The sequence below is a fragment of the Ictalurus punctatus genome, chromosome 15, assembly GCF_001660625.3.
Source record: "Ictalurus punctatus breed USDA103 chromosome 15, Coco_2.0, whole genome shotgun sequence".
Taxonomy (NCBI): domain Eukaryota; kingdom Metazoa; phylum Chordata; class Actinopteri; order Siluriformes; family Ictaluridae; genus Ictalurus; species Ictalurus punctatus.
This window is the reverse complement of record NC_030430.2, coordinates 24,856,227-24,872,884: the sequence shown is the minus strand read 5'-3', so window position 1 is coordinate 24,872,884 and position 16,658 is coordinate 24,856,227. Positions and strand designations below refer to the sequence as shown.

Here is a 16,658-nt window from a genome sequence, read left to right as displayed (position 1 = left end):
ATTTGTCTAAGATTTACACTATAATAATTACAGTGGGTTCCCTTATGGAAAAATCACATACATTTAACGTCATATGCTTTTTACATTTAAGTAAAGATGCTTCAACCTGTAAAATAAAAATCAAGTAAATACACATATGTGAAAAATGAACAATGTGGAAATAAAGGGATCATGTTGGAGATAAATCAGATATTAAACATACGAATACGTATTACACGCGTACCTAACTGACCCCTAACACGCCAACCCCACGTTTATGTACGGTAGCACCACTTGTGTTGTTCTCCGTGAATAAGTGAATAAATGTCAATGTAAAACGTGAGAGGATGAAATCATCTGGAAAGAATCACGTGTGAAAATAAAACCCCGTGCCTTACATGTGGAAAAAATAAAATGGATGTAGGGAGAAATACAAGCCCGACGTGTGGAAAAATTAACGTGAAAATATAGGCATTGTGGCGGCGAAGAAAGAAAGCTGCATTTTCTATAATTATGATTCAATCATTTAAGATCAGCTTTAAGTTAGCACTTTTTATCCATTTATTGTTACGTTTAATGTCAAGGAATGTCTGTACATGGGGAACTAAATGAATCCTGCGGAAGGAGTAAACTGTGTATGCATATAAAAGATGTTCAACCACCCACCCACACACACACACACACACACACACACACCAAGTGCTTACGTTTCCTTAATGGAGCCTTTTATTACTAACTGTTCCCTGATGGCGCAAAGAGTTTTCTAGGAAATGAAAGGAGGAGGGAGAGTAAGTGTGTGTGTGTGTGTGTGTGTGTGTGTGTTAGTGTTAGAGGAAAGGGGGGGACTTTTCTAAGAAGAATGACTGTGTGTTCACGTTTTAACCCTCACACACCTGCCGTCAGCACACACACACAGCACCAGATGAACCACTTTAACCATTAAACCCACCCCAGCGATCACCACGAACTGCTTTAAACGTTCAAATGATGGGAAACGTGGCGATCCTACTGGTGGAAATAAAATGTATATAATACATACATACTTAACTTTAATAGGAAAAGTACAACTTCAAATCAAAACAATTCACTTGATAAGGAATGAAATAAAAGATATTACTAATTTTTTTTTTTTTTTTACCCCCCCCCCATTTCTAAGGAATAAATAGTGAACTGTAAATTGGGCACCACGGTACAGCCTTCCTCTCTAAACCCTTCAGAGAGGGGGAACTGTTCACGCTGACTATGTTTGTCTTCTCTTCCTTAAATTATACTCCAAGTTTATTTATAAATCCCCAAATCGCACGTGCCCCATCCCACTGGGCTTTACAGTCTGTAAACAATCAACACTCCCCGAGCCTCCTCCGAGTTTCACTGAAGGCTAGCGCAAACTTCCCGAAACCATTTAGGACAAAAAACAGAGGAAATGTTCGGAGCAGTAATTCAAGGAGGAATCTTCTCTGGGTACAGTGGATATTCCAAAGGTGACTACAGTGGCATTATATCGAAATCAAAGTGGCATTGTAGTGGCATTATATTGGCTTTATATTTGCATTATTGTCACCTTACTGGCATTATAGTGGCATTATATTGGTATTAGAGTGGCATTACGTTGGCATTATAGTAGTATTATATTGGTATTAGAGTGGCATTATATTTGGTATGAAAGTGCCATTGTAGTACCATTATATTGGCATTATAGTACCATTAAAGTGGCATTACATTGGCATTAAAGTGGCATTATATTGCCATTATTGTGTCACCTTACTGGCATTATAGTGGCATTAAAGTGGCATTATATTGGCATTATAGTGTCACCTTACTGGCACTATATTGGTATCAGAGTGGCATTGTATTGGCATTAAAGTTGCATTATATTGGTATTAGAGTGGCATTATATTTGGCATGAAAGTACCATTGTAGTACCATTATATTGGCATTAAAGTGGCATTATAGTACCATTATAGTAGCATTAAATTGGCATTAAATTGGCATTAAAGTGGCATTATAGTACCATTATAGTAGCATTAAATTGGCATTAAAGTGGCATTATAGTACCATTATAGTAGCATTAAATTGGCATTAAAGTGGCATTATAGTACCATTATAGTAGCATTATATATTGGCATTATAATGCCACCTTAGTGGCATTATATTGGCATTATAGTGCCATTAAAGTGGCATTATACTGGCATTAAGTGGCATTATAGTACCATTATAGTGGCATTATATTGGCATTAAGTGGCATTATAGTACCATTATAGTGGCATTATTTCGGCATTATATCAGCCTCATTATATTGGCATTATAGTGACATTATTATATAAACGTTATATTGATGTTCTAGTGGAATTATATCAGCATTATCGTGGCATTATATTTTCATTACAATGGCATTATAGTAGCATTCACTTTCCAGCAAGGTTCGGGCATAAAGAAATGCTCCGTGTTTGGTTTTTATGTGAAATGGAGTTCTCTTCTGACTAACAGTCTGTGAGGAGATTTAGCCTAGATTTTAGAGCTATTAAGAGCTATTAAGAGCTATTAAGTTGTCGTATCGGCGAGAGTGCACGTATAGGGGAGAATGGCATGTTCCTCTCCAATAATTGTTTATTTTGAAGTAAATTCTTTTCGAGGGTAACACACTGGAGGACGCAGGACTGTAGTTGTTAGTAGTGCTAAGTGTCCAAAAGATGATTTTAATTGTTTGCGCGAGTTAAATATGATATTCGCTCTGACATCGAGTCCCTTCGTATCGCCCTGCTCGACACCGAGATGTTCCGGGTCTACACAGCAGAGGAGGAAAGAAGGTCTCCGAGACCGAACAAGAGCTTTCAGCAGATAAACCTCAGACAAGTGTGCTGAAGCGGAATTACTGTTACCATGGCGATGTGTTTTATTCCTCTTATAACACAGCAATTCGCTTACACTCTTAAAGAACGCGTCGTGCTTTTTATCCGTTTATAGTTACATTTACTGTATCGGAACGTCACTGAAGCAAGTTCTCATGTACGTTACGTTTTTCCTTTCGTCAAAAAAAAGCTTTACAGCTTCACCTCTGACACTGGAGACTCCTTCCATAAACTCCATTACACAAACGTCTACGTAGAGAAAACTTCACGTCAACGATTACACACGTTTTAAACCCTTTTACTGTTAGTGGCGTGTACATCAATACGAGTCCCTGGGAATGAGCCGTTGCTATAGAAACGATGACGTATCGATAGAACGAGCGTGTTAATGTAACACGGACCTGCGCTACTGAAGAGCTGCTGTTCAGGGAAATTAATCAACACCTTCTGACCAATCAGAGTCCAGAATTCGACAGCGCCGCGGTGTAACGGTGTGTGAGACGGTCGTGATTGTAAGAGAACGTTAAAATGGCTGATGTTTATGTGGAAGTGAGGGTCTGAGAGCGAACTAAAATGGCGACTCGACTCTCTGTAAATAAAAGCAGCAACTCGGTGAGAAACGCACGTCGCTGCGTTCATACCGTTTCACAGAATATCCGGTGTGTGTGTGTGTGTGTGTGTGTGTGTGTGTGTGTGTGTGTGTGTGTGTGTGTGTGTGTGTGTGTGTGTGTGTGTGTGTGTGTGTGTGTGTGTGTGTGTGATTCTCCTGGACAGAATCAGTTTCCTGGAATGAAGATTCCTGAACATCCTTAACGTGAATTTCTCAGAGAGAGAGAGAGAGGGGAGAGAGAGAGAGAGAGAGAGAGAGAGAGAGAGAGAGGGGAGAGAGAGAGAGAGAGAGAACACACACACATAAACACGCACACAAATTACTTAGAGCTCAAAATTTCTTCATTGCATCTCTTGTCTTTTTATTTATTTTTTCTTTTCCTCTCTCTTTCCTTTTCTTTCCTTACAATTCTTATTTCTTTTTTGTCTTTCTTACTTTCCCTATGTTTCTTTCTCTCCATCTTTCTTGCATCTGTACATCCTTTCTTCCTTCTGTCTTTTTATTTAAATTGTACATTTTCTTTCTGTTTTTCTTTATTACTTTCTTTTTGTTTTTCTTTCACCCCATTTTCTGTCAATCTTTCTCTAAATCTTTCATCCTTCCTTCATTTCTTCAGTTTTTTTTTTGTTTCTTTTCACCTATTTCTCTTTTGGAGTCTGTATCGTGCTCTTTCTGTCTCTCTCCTTCTCTCTCTCTCTCTGTCTCTCTCTCTCTGTTTCTCTCTCCTTCTCTCTCTCGCTCTCTCTCTCTGTTTCTCTCTCCTTCTCTCTCTCGCTCTCTCTCTCTGTTTCTCTCTCTCGCTGTCTGTCTCTCTCCTTCTCTCTCTTTCTCTCTTTCTCTTTCTGTTTCTCTCTCTCTCTCTCTCTCTCTCTCTCTCTCTCCCTCTCTCTCTCTCTCTCTCTCTCTCTCTCTCTCTCTCTCCCCTCTCTCTCTCTCTCTCTCTCTCTCTCTCTCTCTCTCTCTCTCTCTCTCTCGTGTGTGTGTGTGACATTTTTCCTAAAGAGCCTTGAAGTGGTAATGAGGTAGAGTGACACCAGGAATCCAACTTCTGAGAAATAAGAGCTCTGCTCGAAAGTTCAACACACACACACACACACACACACACACACACACACACACACACACACACACACACACACACACACACATACACACACATACACACACATACACACACATACACACACACACACACGATCTATGTTTAACTGTAAAATGTAAATGAAATGAAGACATTTGAGTTACAATATAATTTCCATTTGCTAAGTGAATAAAAGCAGAATTATTTCTACATGAATTCTACAATAAAATACAAATCCAGAGTTTAATCCAGTGTGTGTTGTGTTCTGAGAAAATACTAAATACTTCAGTCGTGTGGATCATACTGCAATTTTATACTGTTTATGAGCTTATTATTATAGAATGGGACAAAACCTGTAGTATTTTACTCATCATGTGTATATCTGATGAAGGTGTGCGTGTGTGTGTGCGTGTGCGTGTGAGTGTGCGTGCGTGCGTGTGCGTGTGTGTGTGTGTGTGTGTGGTTTTATGTGTGCAGTAATGTTGGTGATGTGTAACTCACAGCTCGACCCCTTGGTGTCAGTGTCGACCAATCAGATCACATCATCTGCTCTGTGACTGTACTTTTACCGTTTTATATTTTACATTTTATATTTTATATTTTATATTTTATACTGGAACCAGCACTAATTAAATCCCTTAGAAAATCTTGCTTTATTTCTTTTACTTAGTATTTTAATAAATATTTCTTTAAAGACATCAATGAATCATTTCAGTGTTGAGATTTGAATGTGCTGTAGCAACTGCAATTTTAATTCAATAATAATAATAATAATAATAATAATAATTATTATTATTATTATTGTTGTTGTTGTTGCTGCTGTTGTTATTTACTACAAGTATTATTTGTTTCTTTCTGTTTCTTTCTTCTTTTATTTATCATCTACTACTATTATTGTTACTTTTTATGATTTATTATTAATATTGTTGTTGTTATTGCTGTTGTTATTTACTCCAACTTGAATTTGTTTCGTTCTGTCTTTCCTCTTTCATTCAAGCCTATTTATTATCTACTATTATTATTTTTGCTGTTTATGATCTATTATTATTATTATTATTATTATTTGCTAAATGTTTTCTTTCTTTCTTTCCTATTTATTATCTATTATTATTATTGGCACTGCTGTTTATGTTTATATGTTTATTATTGTTATTATTGTTGTTGTTGTTATAAAGAAAAAATAGATAGATAGATAGATATTTAAATAATAAATAATAAACAACAATAACATTTGAAATGATAAATACAGATAAACAGATAGACAAATAATAAACAGCAATAACATTTGAAATTAAATAGACAGACAGATAGATAGATAGATAGATAGATAGATAGATAGATAGATAGATAGATAGATAGATAGATAGAGAAAAAAGGTGGAAAAAAAGAAAGGTTGACTTCTGAAAGAAAAGAAAGTGAACACAAACTGAAATGAAAGAAAGAGAAATAAACAGGAATGGAGATTTGGGTGTAAACAGTGCGCTCGTGCACACCATGTGACTCAAGCCTATGGGATATCCACCGGGTTGCCAAAATCTCTCTCTGAGTTACATCCGGGGATTTAAAGAGCGAAATCTGGCAACCAGCACTTCCGCGATCTGCGACTGCTGTCAGGAGGAAGACCTGCGTTTAATCTGCGTTCAGGAACAAACTGATCCCACTGACCCTTCTGCTTTCACTCCGACTTCTGTTTCGCGCGTGTGTGTGTGTGTGTGTGCGCGCGCGCGCCGCGTGTGTGCGCGCATCTTCAGAACCAGCTCCTTATTTACAGCTCTGTATTTCATGTGAGTCACGTGATCTTTTTATTTATAGGTATTGCATTGCATAATGAATTGTTTTTGCGACTCTGAAACACTTCCGTTCAGATTTCCGCGCACTGTTACTGTGTTAGTGAAACATGACAGCAATTAACACGCTGATGTAGCTTGTGATGACCTAAAGTAACCCTGAACTCAGCAGTGGTGGGGAATTACGCAGCATCAGTAAATTAATTAGCATACTCATTTCCGAATTAAAGGAGCAGTTCAGCAGTGGGGGGAGGGTGTGTGTGTGTGTGTGTTTGAATCTAAATTTACACCATTTCCTTTCGTCCATATGTCATCGATCATCGAAGAAACCCACTTGGGATAACAGGTTCATACGTTACCCACAATGCTTTAGTGGCGCAGGGCGATCTATCCCTCGCATGATCTCTACACGAAGAGAGTGATGCGGCAGCGCTTTAGTGTTTTAGTCCATCCAGCTCACTCACGTTCCTCATCTGTACACTCTGCACAAACAGATCGGCTTCCAAAGCTTTAACCTTCACACGCACACCTCGTCTCAGACGTAGATCGCAAACTAGCCGCTCGTAGCGCGCATTGCATTCTGGGACTTTGAGCGCAGCCTTTGCACCAACGTCTCCGCCTTCCCATTAATACGACGAGTTAGAGAAGGGGATTTGTTTTTCGGAGCTAATCATTTCCTCCTATTGATCGCCACTGTAACGACGCTAACAGCATCGGCGTGTTAATCCTGTGACGTCACGGCGAACACAACACAACACGGGAATAATGAAAACAAATCAAATAACAAATTAGCACCAGAATCAATAAACACATCACAAACACTGCAGTATGAACATGTTTAACGTGTTAAATGTGTTAAACATCTGGAGTCTTGAATATATTTACTTAAAACGGTGCGTAGGTTCAAACCGCAAGCCGTCTACTAGTGATTCACAGAGCGTAAGCCAGTCTAAATCTGCTTTGTAACAACCGGCCTCGTTTATCAAGCTCTACACCAACAGATTTGATTCATAAATCGTTCGTACGGGCGTTCACACAAGAAATTTGGTACTCACGTTCGGGGGGAAAAAAACGCTCGTATCCTACTCGTGCTCCCGGGTGCGTGTAAATTTCCGCACAAGAAGACTAACTAACGTAAACCTCGACTCGATCGTCTTGAAATCGTATCATCTGCACGGATTACTGCACTTTAAATTGCTTATTTATATTACGTTTACCCACCGCGGCCCCGTGTGTGCGGAGTTCGCGTGTTCTCCCCGTGCTGCGGGGGTTTCCTCCGGGTACTCCGGTTTCCTCCCCCAGTCCAAACACACGCATGGTAGGCTGATCGGCGTGTCTAAAGTGTCCGTAGTGTATGAATGGGTGTGTGAGTGTGTGTGTGATTGTGCCCTGCGATGGATGGTCACCCCGTCCAGGGTGTACCCCGCCTCGTGCCCCATGCTCCCTGGGATAGGCTCCAGGTGCCCCGTGACCCTGTATAGAAGATGGATACATGGATATTACGTTTATTTTTATTTAGCAGAAGCCCTTATCCAGAGCGACGTGTAGAACGGCTTTGGAGTCTCGATGAAAAACGCATCCTCGTGCTAGTTCACTGGGTCAGGGACTAAAAGTACCATCCAGAACCTTATGTGAAAAACAATCGTTATATATTATCGGCATTAATTAAAGAATATAAAAAAAAAATAAAGACGACAAACCAACACGCACCCATGAATTAAGACAAATAAAATCAATCATTCGGTTATGCAGAAAGAAATGGTGCTGTATAAACAGAGGACGATATTATTATTATTATTATTATTATTATTATTATTAATAATGATGATAATAATATCTATTATTAAAATTTTATTAGCGTAGAATTGAATCAAAATAACGTCCATTTCCGTTTTTCGGTCTTCACCCTGAGTGTTCGTTTCATGCCCTCAGGTGTCTGGGTGCTTTTACCTTTTATGGACGTTTGTGGGCGTCACTACATGCAAATGAGCTGTCTCAGGAACACCCTTTGCACTGTGATCGGCATAGGCACGAGTACGAAGAACATCAGTGTTTCATTCATAAATCCGGCGGACATTTTTAGTTTTACGCCAACATGTACGCGCTACAACTTTACGGAAAGTCTGATAAACGAGGCTTGATGTCTGTTGATTAAATTGCTGCAAAATGGAACCGAACTGAATAAATGTCCTGTATGTCCAGAGTCCAGTTCACACTCAGTAAACTCAGTTATTGGTTTAATGAGGTGGGTTGGAGCTGGATAATTAGATAATGTACAGGAATCTGGACCAGAGAGGAGAACATGTGACGTGACAAATTAGCGGGCTGGAAAGTACTCCAGGGAGTGTAGTGCTTTGTTTCTATACTTAAGTGTTATGTTGCCAGATTTATACTTCATTCAACTATTATTTCAATTCAGTAAATGTATTGTTACTCGAGTAAATTTCCAAGAGAGAGAGAAAAAAAAAAAACATCATTTTTACTTCTCACGTTGACATTTTAACCTTCAGAGTGTTGACGACAGATCTCAAATGGCATGAGATTTCTCGTCTTTCGTAGTAAGATGATGTTTCACTTACGGAGTGTGCCGAGTTAACTTTACGTTCGGGAAATGAGCTAGTCAGGTTCTGTAAATGAGCTTGTTAATTTAGCTAGCTAGCTACGTTTGTAAATTAGCCTGTTAAAAAAAAAAAAAAAAAAAAAAAAGCGAACTGGTTAAGCCTTGTACGTTGTGTCTGTTTAATTAGAAAAGTAGTTGAGTTTTTAAATTAGTCAGTTGAAAAAGCTAGCTAGTTACATTTAGTTCATTAGTCTGGTTAATTAGATAGCTAGTTACATTTAGTTCATTAGTCTGGTTAATTAGATAGCTAGTTACATTAAGTACATTTAGTGTGGTTGATTAGATAGCTAGTTATGTTAAGTACATTAGTCTGGTTAATTAGATAGCTAGTTACGTTTTGTACATTAGTCTGGTTAATTAGATAGCTGGTTATGTTTAGTACATCAGACTGGTTAATTAGATAGCTAGTTATGTTTTGTACATTAGTCTGGTTAATTAGATAGCTAGTTATGTTTAGTACATCAGACTGGTTAATTAGATAGCTAGTTACGTTAAGTACATTAGTCTGGTTAATTAGATAGCTAGTTAAGTTTTGTACATTAGTCTAGTTAATTAGCTAGCTAGTTAAGTTTTGTACATTAGTCTGGTTAATTAGATAGCTAGTTACATTAAGTACATTAGTCTGGTTAATTAGCTAGCTAGTTAAGTTTTGTACATTAGTCTGGTTAATTAGATAGCTAGTTACTTTTTGTACATGTGTCTGGTTAATTAGCTAGCTAGTTAAGTTTTGTACATTAGTCTGGTTAATTAGATAGCTAGTTACTTTTTGTACATTAGTCTGGTTAATTAGATAACTAGTTATGTTTTTTGTACGTTAGTCTGGATAATTTTGTAAATTAGTTTGCTAAAAAAAAGCTAGCTAGTTACATTTCATCAATTTGATAGTAGTTAACGTTTCTAAATGAGCTTGTTAAATGATGTAGCTAAGGGACATTTTGTAAAGTATTCTCTTAAGAAGCTGGTCACATGTCGTAAATTGGCCTGTCATGTGAGAGAGCTAGTTTATTTATTTATTTATTTTTGATTAGCTAATTAAACGAGCTAGCGAGTTATGTTGTTTTTGTTAACTAACCTTAAAGGTAAATTGTAGGTTTGTCCGAGTTAGCAGAATATTTTCCTTACGCTTTGCAAACCAGCCAGTCCTGCAGGACCGGGAATGACGAGCTTGTGGTCAGCTATTTCCATCAGTTAAAATCTTTTACTTGACTGTGTTTAAATGTAGACACCCATTGACTTTCACTCATGTAGCTTTTTGCCTCCGTGCGTTTAATTTAATTCGAATACTTTAAGATTACGACAAAGTAACGGGTACTTTTACTCGAGTACAGTTTCTCGGTCAAGTTCCGCCCCTGTGGATTAGATACAGGACAATAATTCGCTTAGGATGAAATGAGATGTAAATATAATGAGATGTTGCTACCGAGAAGCCCGTTATGAAGTAGTGTGTGATATACAAATACAGTACGATAGATTTGACCGTGTGAACATTTACAAATACAGTATGAAATCCAGTCGTAAGCAAGGACTAAGATTGCATATAATCATGAGAAGGAACTTTATGCAACGTTTCCTGACATTTTTAATGCAACAGTTTGGCACAAAAACAACAACAACACACACACACACACATTTACACAATTTCCCTCTTACCCCAACTGTAGTTCACCGAGACAGTTTAGCACTGGAGCTATGCTAATGTAACGACAAGTAATGGCTGAACACGTTATGGAAGCCGCCATCTTGGACAACTGGAGTCTTATTTATCTTCTCAGAGTTGAATCAATGGTGGATAAATGACCGATTCATCAGCAAGGCCACGCTCCGGTGTGTCGTCCAGTCCCATGTCTTGGTTGCCCGGGAAACATAACGGACAAGGCTAGCTAATGTAATGTAAAGTAATGTAATACAAAAAGTCAGCGAATCGTTGGCGAAGGTTTTGGCCATGATCTGAGGTGTTCTGTCCGTGCACCGCAGTCTGGCTCGCTAGTATTTAATCGTCCCTCGGTGCGTTTAACCCTGAGGTGACATGTGGGGCATGTAGTAAGCGGGGGAGTTTACAGATTGCTCCACTCTTGAGAAAGTTTCCCGGTATTTGCTCAGAGCGACGACATAAAGATTTGGGGTGTGCACGGTATTTACAGAAAAAAAAAAAAATGTTTTTGGAGTTCAATTCGATTCTAAACGTTTCCTGTGATCACACGTTCTGTACTGTATTCGAGTTGAAGTATTTAACACTCTCGTTGTCTTGTTCTTCCACGTAGGCTTGAGCCAGCCCAGACCAGGAGGCTGAGGGACCATGTGGGAGTCATATGAACGCCGGAGACAAGGCACAAACAAATAGAGAGGGCGGAAAACACACCACGTCGGGAGACGCTTCATTTGTCCCTGAAATGAACACGACCACTGAGTCTCCGCAGCCGGCCGGAGGAGACGTGGCCCTGACCTACGTGCTGCTCCCGTTTTTCATCATCACCTTCGCCGGGATTATCGTAGCGGCGGTATGTAACTAAACAAAGGCTGGATTCATTCTCATACAACGTATTTTCTAGTGTTTATCTCTCTTGAAGTGTGTGTGTGTGTGTGAGAGTGTAGATGCAGGGGTTAAGCCGAAGAACGCACCATCACATGATTGACTCAAGTTTAATAAGTGGAGGAAGGAAGACAATGAAGCTTTTATTTCGGACGTGAACGTGACTTTATGCAGGAAGAGTTCAGCTCGGCGTCGGTTTCACGGTTTTGCCGTTTCATCGTGTCGTTACGTTCGATGAGAAGAGAGCGAACGAGAAGAACAGATGGGGGGGGGGGGGGGGCGGCAGGGGTGTAAGCGAGGCAAAGATAACAAGGAATAAGAGGAGAGAGTGAGAAAGAGAAAGTGAGAGAAGAGGGAAAGGGAAAGAACAAGGAAGTGGTGGGAGAGATGAAGCATGGTGGGAGAAAGAGAACGAAAGGTAGAGAGAGAAAAACTGAAAAGGGGAAAGAAAGAATAAAGGACTGAGCGAATAAGACAGAGAGAGGTTTTCAAATGTGAATAAAATAACCAGATAGATTCTTTAATTCACACTCAGAAAAGCTTTTTAGTAGAAAACTTAGAAGAAAATTAAGGAGTTTGAGGAATAATAATAATAATAATAATAATAATAATAATACAGTGTTTCGTGTGTCCTGTCTTGCAGGTGATGTACGTGAAGAGGAGGCAAAGGTAAATTTTCACCACACCCAAGAACGCTAACATCTGATTGGCTGGAATAACAGACGCACTCACGCTTCGTCTAGCCGAAAATGTACACAATATGCGAAATGTCTCCTTTACCCCGGACGCCGTCGATCTATCAAGACGTGTCTGACGTTTACGTCAAGTTTCTTCCGTTCTCTTTCCGCCACTAGCGCGTGGAGGCGTATACAATATACAGCATCGAATAGAACAGCCAATCAGACTGTAGTATGCAAATGCAGTGCCAGGCCATGGGAAGAAAAAAAAAACCCCCAACAGTTTAACCAAGGACAGAGAAAGGGAGTGCGGTTAGGATTGGGCTCATTTGCATATTCGTACAGTTTCTTGGACAGAGGTCAAAGTTTTGGCGCTTGCTATCTTTTTAATCCTCAAGCCATTTATTATTAAACATAGAAACACGTGTACTGTGTTCAGGTAATTCATGATTTGTCGTCGGGTGAGTAAAGAGGACGTGTAACGGTGAGTTTGACATCATTCCGCAAGTAAACGCGTCCAAATTCAACGTAAAACGTTGAAAAAATAGCCGAAAAATAACCATTAAAGACTCACTGGTGAATTTGATATATATTATAACCCTGCCCCATTTTTTATTTTTAAATGATTTTTTATAGGATCGACCGGTTACGGCACCAGCTGCTCCCGGTGTACACGTACGACCCGACTGAGGAGCTGAACGAAGCCGAACAGGAGTTGTGGAAAGAAGACGACGCTAAGGTCACTACTCAGGATAATGTTACTGGAAGTTACATGGACGTCGATTTAAGTGTTGAAGCGTTTGATATAAATCACAGAGGTGGGCGGGTCCACGCGTGCTCTTCACACCGGAGGTTCAATGCGTACTACACACGACACATTTTAATACAGACTGATTGTTTAACGTGCACCTATTATGGCTTTTCAAACATTCCCGTTCACGTAGCGTGTGATATACGGAGCTGCTTGTGAATGTAAAAAGTCTGCAAAGTTTCAAAATCAAAAGCGCACGACAAACGGAGTTATCGACTCCCAAAAGAATGAACCGATTCTGAACAGCTGAATCGACTCGTTAGTGATTCCAGACTTTACTCCCTGTACTAACCTACGTAGGTCTGCAACAAAAAACCCCGCCTCTGATCTTCATCGGCTGCTCGCTGACAGCGCTGGACCAATCACGACAGACTGGGACGCCTGACCAATCAGAGCAGAGTATGCTCTCTGAAAGGAGGAGTTTAGAACGAATCATTTAACGAGTCGTTTGTGACACTGAGGGTGGAACACAAGGTAACGCTGCAGTTTAAATTAGAGCACGTTAGTTAAAGTGTTCTTTATCTATTATGAGAGCTTTCAAACAAAATTAAGCATGTTTCAAAACCATAATAGGTGCACTTTAATCTTGTAGTAGGGGCGTGGCCACGCACGTCGGTCACATGACCATAACGTCTGTAGGACGTCGCCGTGCTAGGAACTCATTAACTTAAAACCTAAAACCTTTGGGAGTGTCGCTTTTCTACTTAATATCGTATCAGTCTTTTATTCTGTCTCTCTCCTCTGATTGGCTGCGACTCCTGCCAGTCCCCATCTAGCCAGACTTCTTTCGTGCCTAAAGTCGAGCCGACTATGAACCGCTCTGAATGCAGTCTGGACAACGTACTGTAGCTTTGAATTATTCATTCTCTTGTGAAACGCTTAAAGAAAATGCTCATTCGAGACTTATAAATAAATAAATGTGTCGCAGGGCTGGACGACGACGTACCAGCAGCGCTGGCCTCTGCTCCGGAAGGACCCGAACGCATGACAGAAGAACCGATTCACACTCCGAGGCGTTATAGTTGACTAACAGACTGAAGTTACGATATCTCTGCACTCCACGTGGGATCGGAAGGCCGATGTATACACGATCACTCCAGTCTCGACCTCGGGAAAAAGAAAAAACGCCAGGGAACGGGAGAAGAAAACGGAGGACGCTGCCCTTTTCCACGACAGACATGTTGTGATCCATTTGTTCTACAACACACACACACACGATAATGTTAATGTAGGAAAACCATGATAAGCGCTGGAAGTCTTAACAGAAGTCTGTTTATTTTTAGTGCAGGCTGATCGCAGAATTCCTTAAACAGCGGCGTAGAAACAGATAACGAAAATGAGAAATGACGTGAAGTCCAGTAAATCACCGACCACGACGTTCGTGCAAGTTCTGATCATGTAAAGCATTTAAAAAAGTAGTGTATTTGATGCATCGCTTTAGTTCTCCTTTCATATTTATTTCCCCGTAAACGCTTTTATCCAAAGACACACGATCCTAAGAGTCCATTTGGAGCGGCGGGAATTTTAAGCAGCGTACACGTGCGCTCTATATAATAATCAGAACCGTTTGTCATTAGTAGTTAGAATCCTTGGATGCGGATGCTGAGACGATTGACCTACTAGTATTAATCATGGAACCGTTCACGTCGCTCCGTTTATGTCGGTTGCTGCTGCGCGGTGCTACAGAGGACGTCCTCGTGCCGAGTTTGATTTGTACAGAGCAAACCGTAGACGCCGGTGAGCGAGAGAGAAGACGCGCGGTGATCAGTGCTCGCAGACAGGAAGTGCTGGAACGTTCCGCCGGCTCAATCACCGCACGCTCGGTCATATCCTCGCGCGCTTTTTCCAGGTCGGCCGTCCTCGCGCTCTCTGTGAAATATACTGTTTGAATGCCAGATGTTTTATCAGGTCGCTTGTATTGTATTGTATTGTATTGTATATTCAAATCGGGTCATTTTGCATCACCTGTACATTAGGGCAAATAATAATAATAATAATGGACAAGAGGTTCATGTAACTGAATATCACCTGGTAGCGAATGTTTTCTTGTTGTGGGTTTTTTTAAAATTTATTTATAAAAAAAGGTATGAATAAATGAGCACGGTATCGGACACATGCCCAAAACCAAAGTACACGAGAGCAGATGAGGGTTAAGAGACTTTCTCTGACAGTCCAGGGACTCTCAAACCTCTGATCAGACGTTAGAAGTGTCTGTGCGTGTGTAAAACACACCCCCGCCACATTTCTGACTTTTCACTCGGATAAAAACAGAAGCGTAGTATAACGCGTTCCGCTTTTCCAGTCATGCCACACCTCCGTCAATAATACACACGCTTTAGCGATCCCTCGTTGGCGGAACCGGTTTCTACAGACAAACCGGTGAGGTCTATTGAAGTAAGCTCCGCCCCTTCAACTCCTGTTTCACGGAAATTTGCCTAAAAAGGAACGGAAGACGATCCTGGAACTAAACTCAGCCCGGGGTTTTCTTCTCTAAACAGACCTGAAGACAGTGAGGAAACAAACGTGTGCTTTAAAAAAAATAAAACATACCGAAGAGGTCAGCGTAATTATGTTAAAGAGGCGGGCACGAAGACGTCAGCGGCGGATCCTTTAAGTCCTGTAACGGCGGGTCTCCGTGGGTTCTTCGGACCAGTTTGTCCGGGACATCCCACGGACGCTCGAGCGGATTGAGGTCTGGGGAATTTGGAGGTCGATGTCGAATGTTCCTCAAACCGTTCCTGACCAGGTGTGTGTCAGGGAGCGTTATCCTGCTGAAAGAGGACACTGCCGTTAGGGAACGCCGTTACCGTGAAGGTCTTAAAGTAACTTCCACATGAATGCCAGGATGCAAGGTTTCCCAGTGCATCAGACTTCCACCAGCTCGCCTTCTTCCCATAGTGCACCCTGGTGTCGTCTCTTTTCCGGGTAAGTCCACGTGATGTAAAACAAAACGTCATTCATTCATCAGTCCAGTCCGCCATCTTCCGTTGCTCCACGGTCCGGTTCTGACGCCCACTGTAGGAGGTGTACAGGGGGTCAGCATGGGCACAGCAAGCTGCGACACTGTGTGTTCTGACTCCTTTCCATCAGAACCAGCATGAACTTGATCAGAAATTTGTGCTACAGTAGATCTGTGGGATCGGACCAGACGCTCGGGCCTTCTCTCCTCACGCACACATCACCGAGCCTTGTACGCCCACGACCCGGTCTCCGGTTCTCCTTCCTTGGAGCACTTTTAATAGGTACTAACCAGTGTTCGAATTATACATCGAATTTCAGGAAGGGTGTGGGTGGGTGTGGGGGGGTGTGGGGGGGTGTGGGTGGGTGTGGTGTCTCACTTTGCCCAGATGAGGCAGTTTGTATAACGCAGATGTGCGCAACACTTTAAACGCTATAAATCCAAACGATGCGGTTCAGCTCTACGTGACGGCTCCACGAAGGCCTCAGAACAGTACCACGTTCTCCCCGCACTGCTCCTCAACTTACTCGTCTTGTCCCGCCAGCGAAAAAGAACTTCCGTCTGTTCCCAGCCGTCAGTGGTCATGATGCTCTGGCTGATCGCTGCAGATATAACAAACAGTTCTGAAAGAATAAGGAAAGGAAAACGGTGTAAAAAGCTCGAGGGACCAAATTTAGAACCAAAAAAAAAAAAAAGTTCTAGATCATCCCATCGAGGAGGTTGTGGAAAGAACGGCTTTAAAAAAGACAGACTTA

The 16,658-nt window shown here is 41.0% G+C and overlaps 1 protein-coding gene across 1 annotated transcript; it reads left to right on the top strand.

Annotated features, from left to right (window-relative positions):
* The first annotated feature begins 6,101 nt into the window (after positions 1–6,101).
* On the top strand, positions 6,102–14,966 carry smim29 (small integral membrane protein 29). The gene is made up of 5 exons (XM_053686125.1): positions 6,102–6,303; positions 11,188–11,424; positions 12,100–12,125; positions 12,770–12,872; positions 13,873–14,966. Exons 2-5 carry the CDS (start codon positions 11,236–11,238, stop codon positions 13,930–13,932), a joined length of 378 nt encoding a protein of 125 aa, XP_053542100.1. The 5' UTR covers positions 6,102–6,303; positions 11,188–11,235; the 3' UTR covers positions 13,933–14,966.
* Positions 14,967–16,658: the final 1,692 nt, after the last annotated feature.

Coding starts and splice junctions, on each gene's coding strand:
- smim29 (XM_053686125.1), top strand. CDS start 11,236: ATGAACGCCGGAGACAAGGCACAAACAAATAGAGAGGGCGGAAAACAC. Junction 12,126..12,769: donor TACGTGAAGAGGAGGCAAAG/GTAAATTTTCAC, acceptor GATTTTTTATAG/GATCGACCGGTTACGGCACC. Junction 12,873..13,872: donor GGAAAGAAGACGACGCTAAG/GTCACTACTCAG, acceptor AATGTGTCGCAG/GGCTGGACGACGACGTACCA.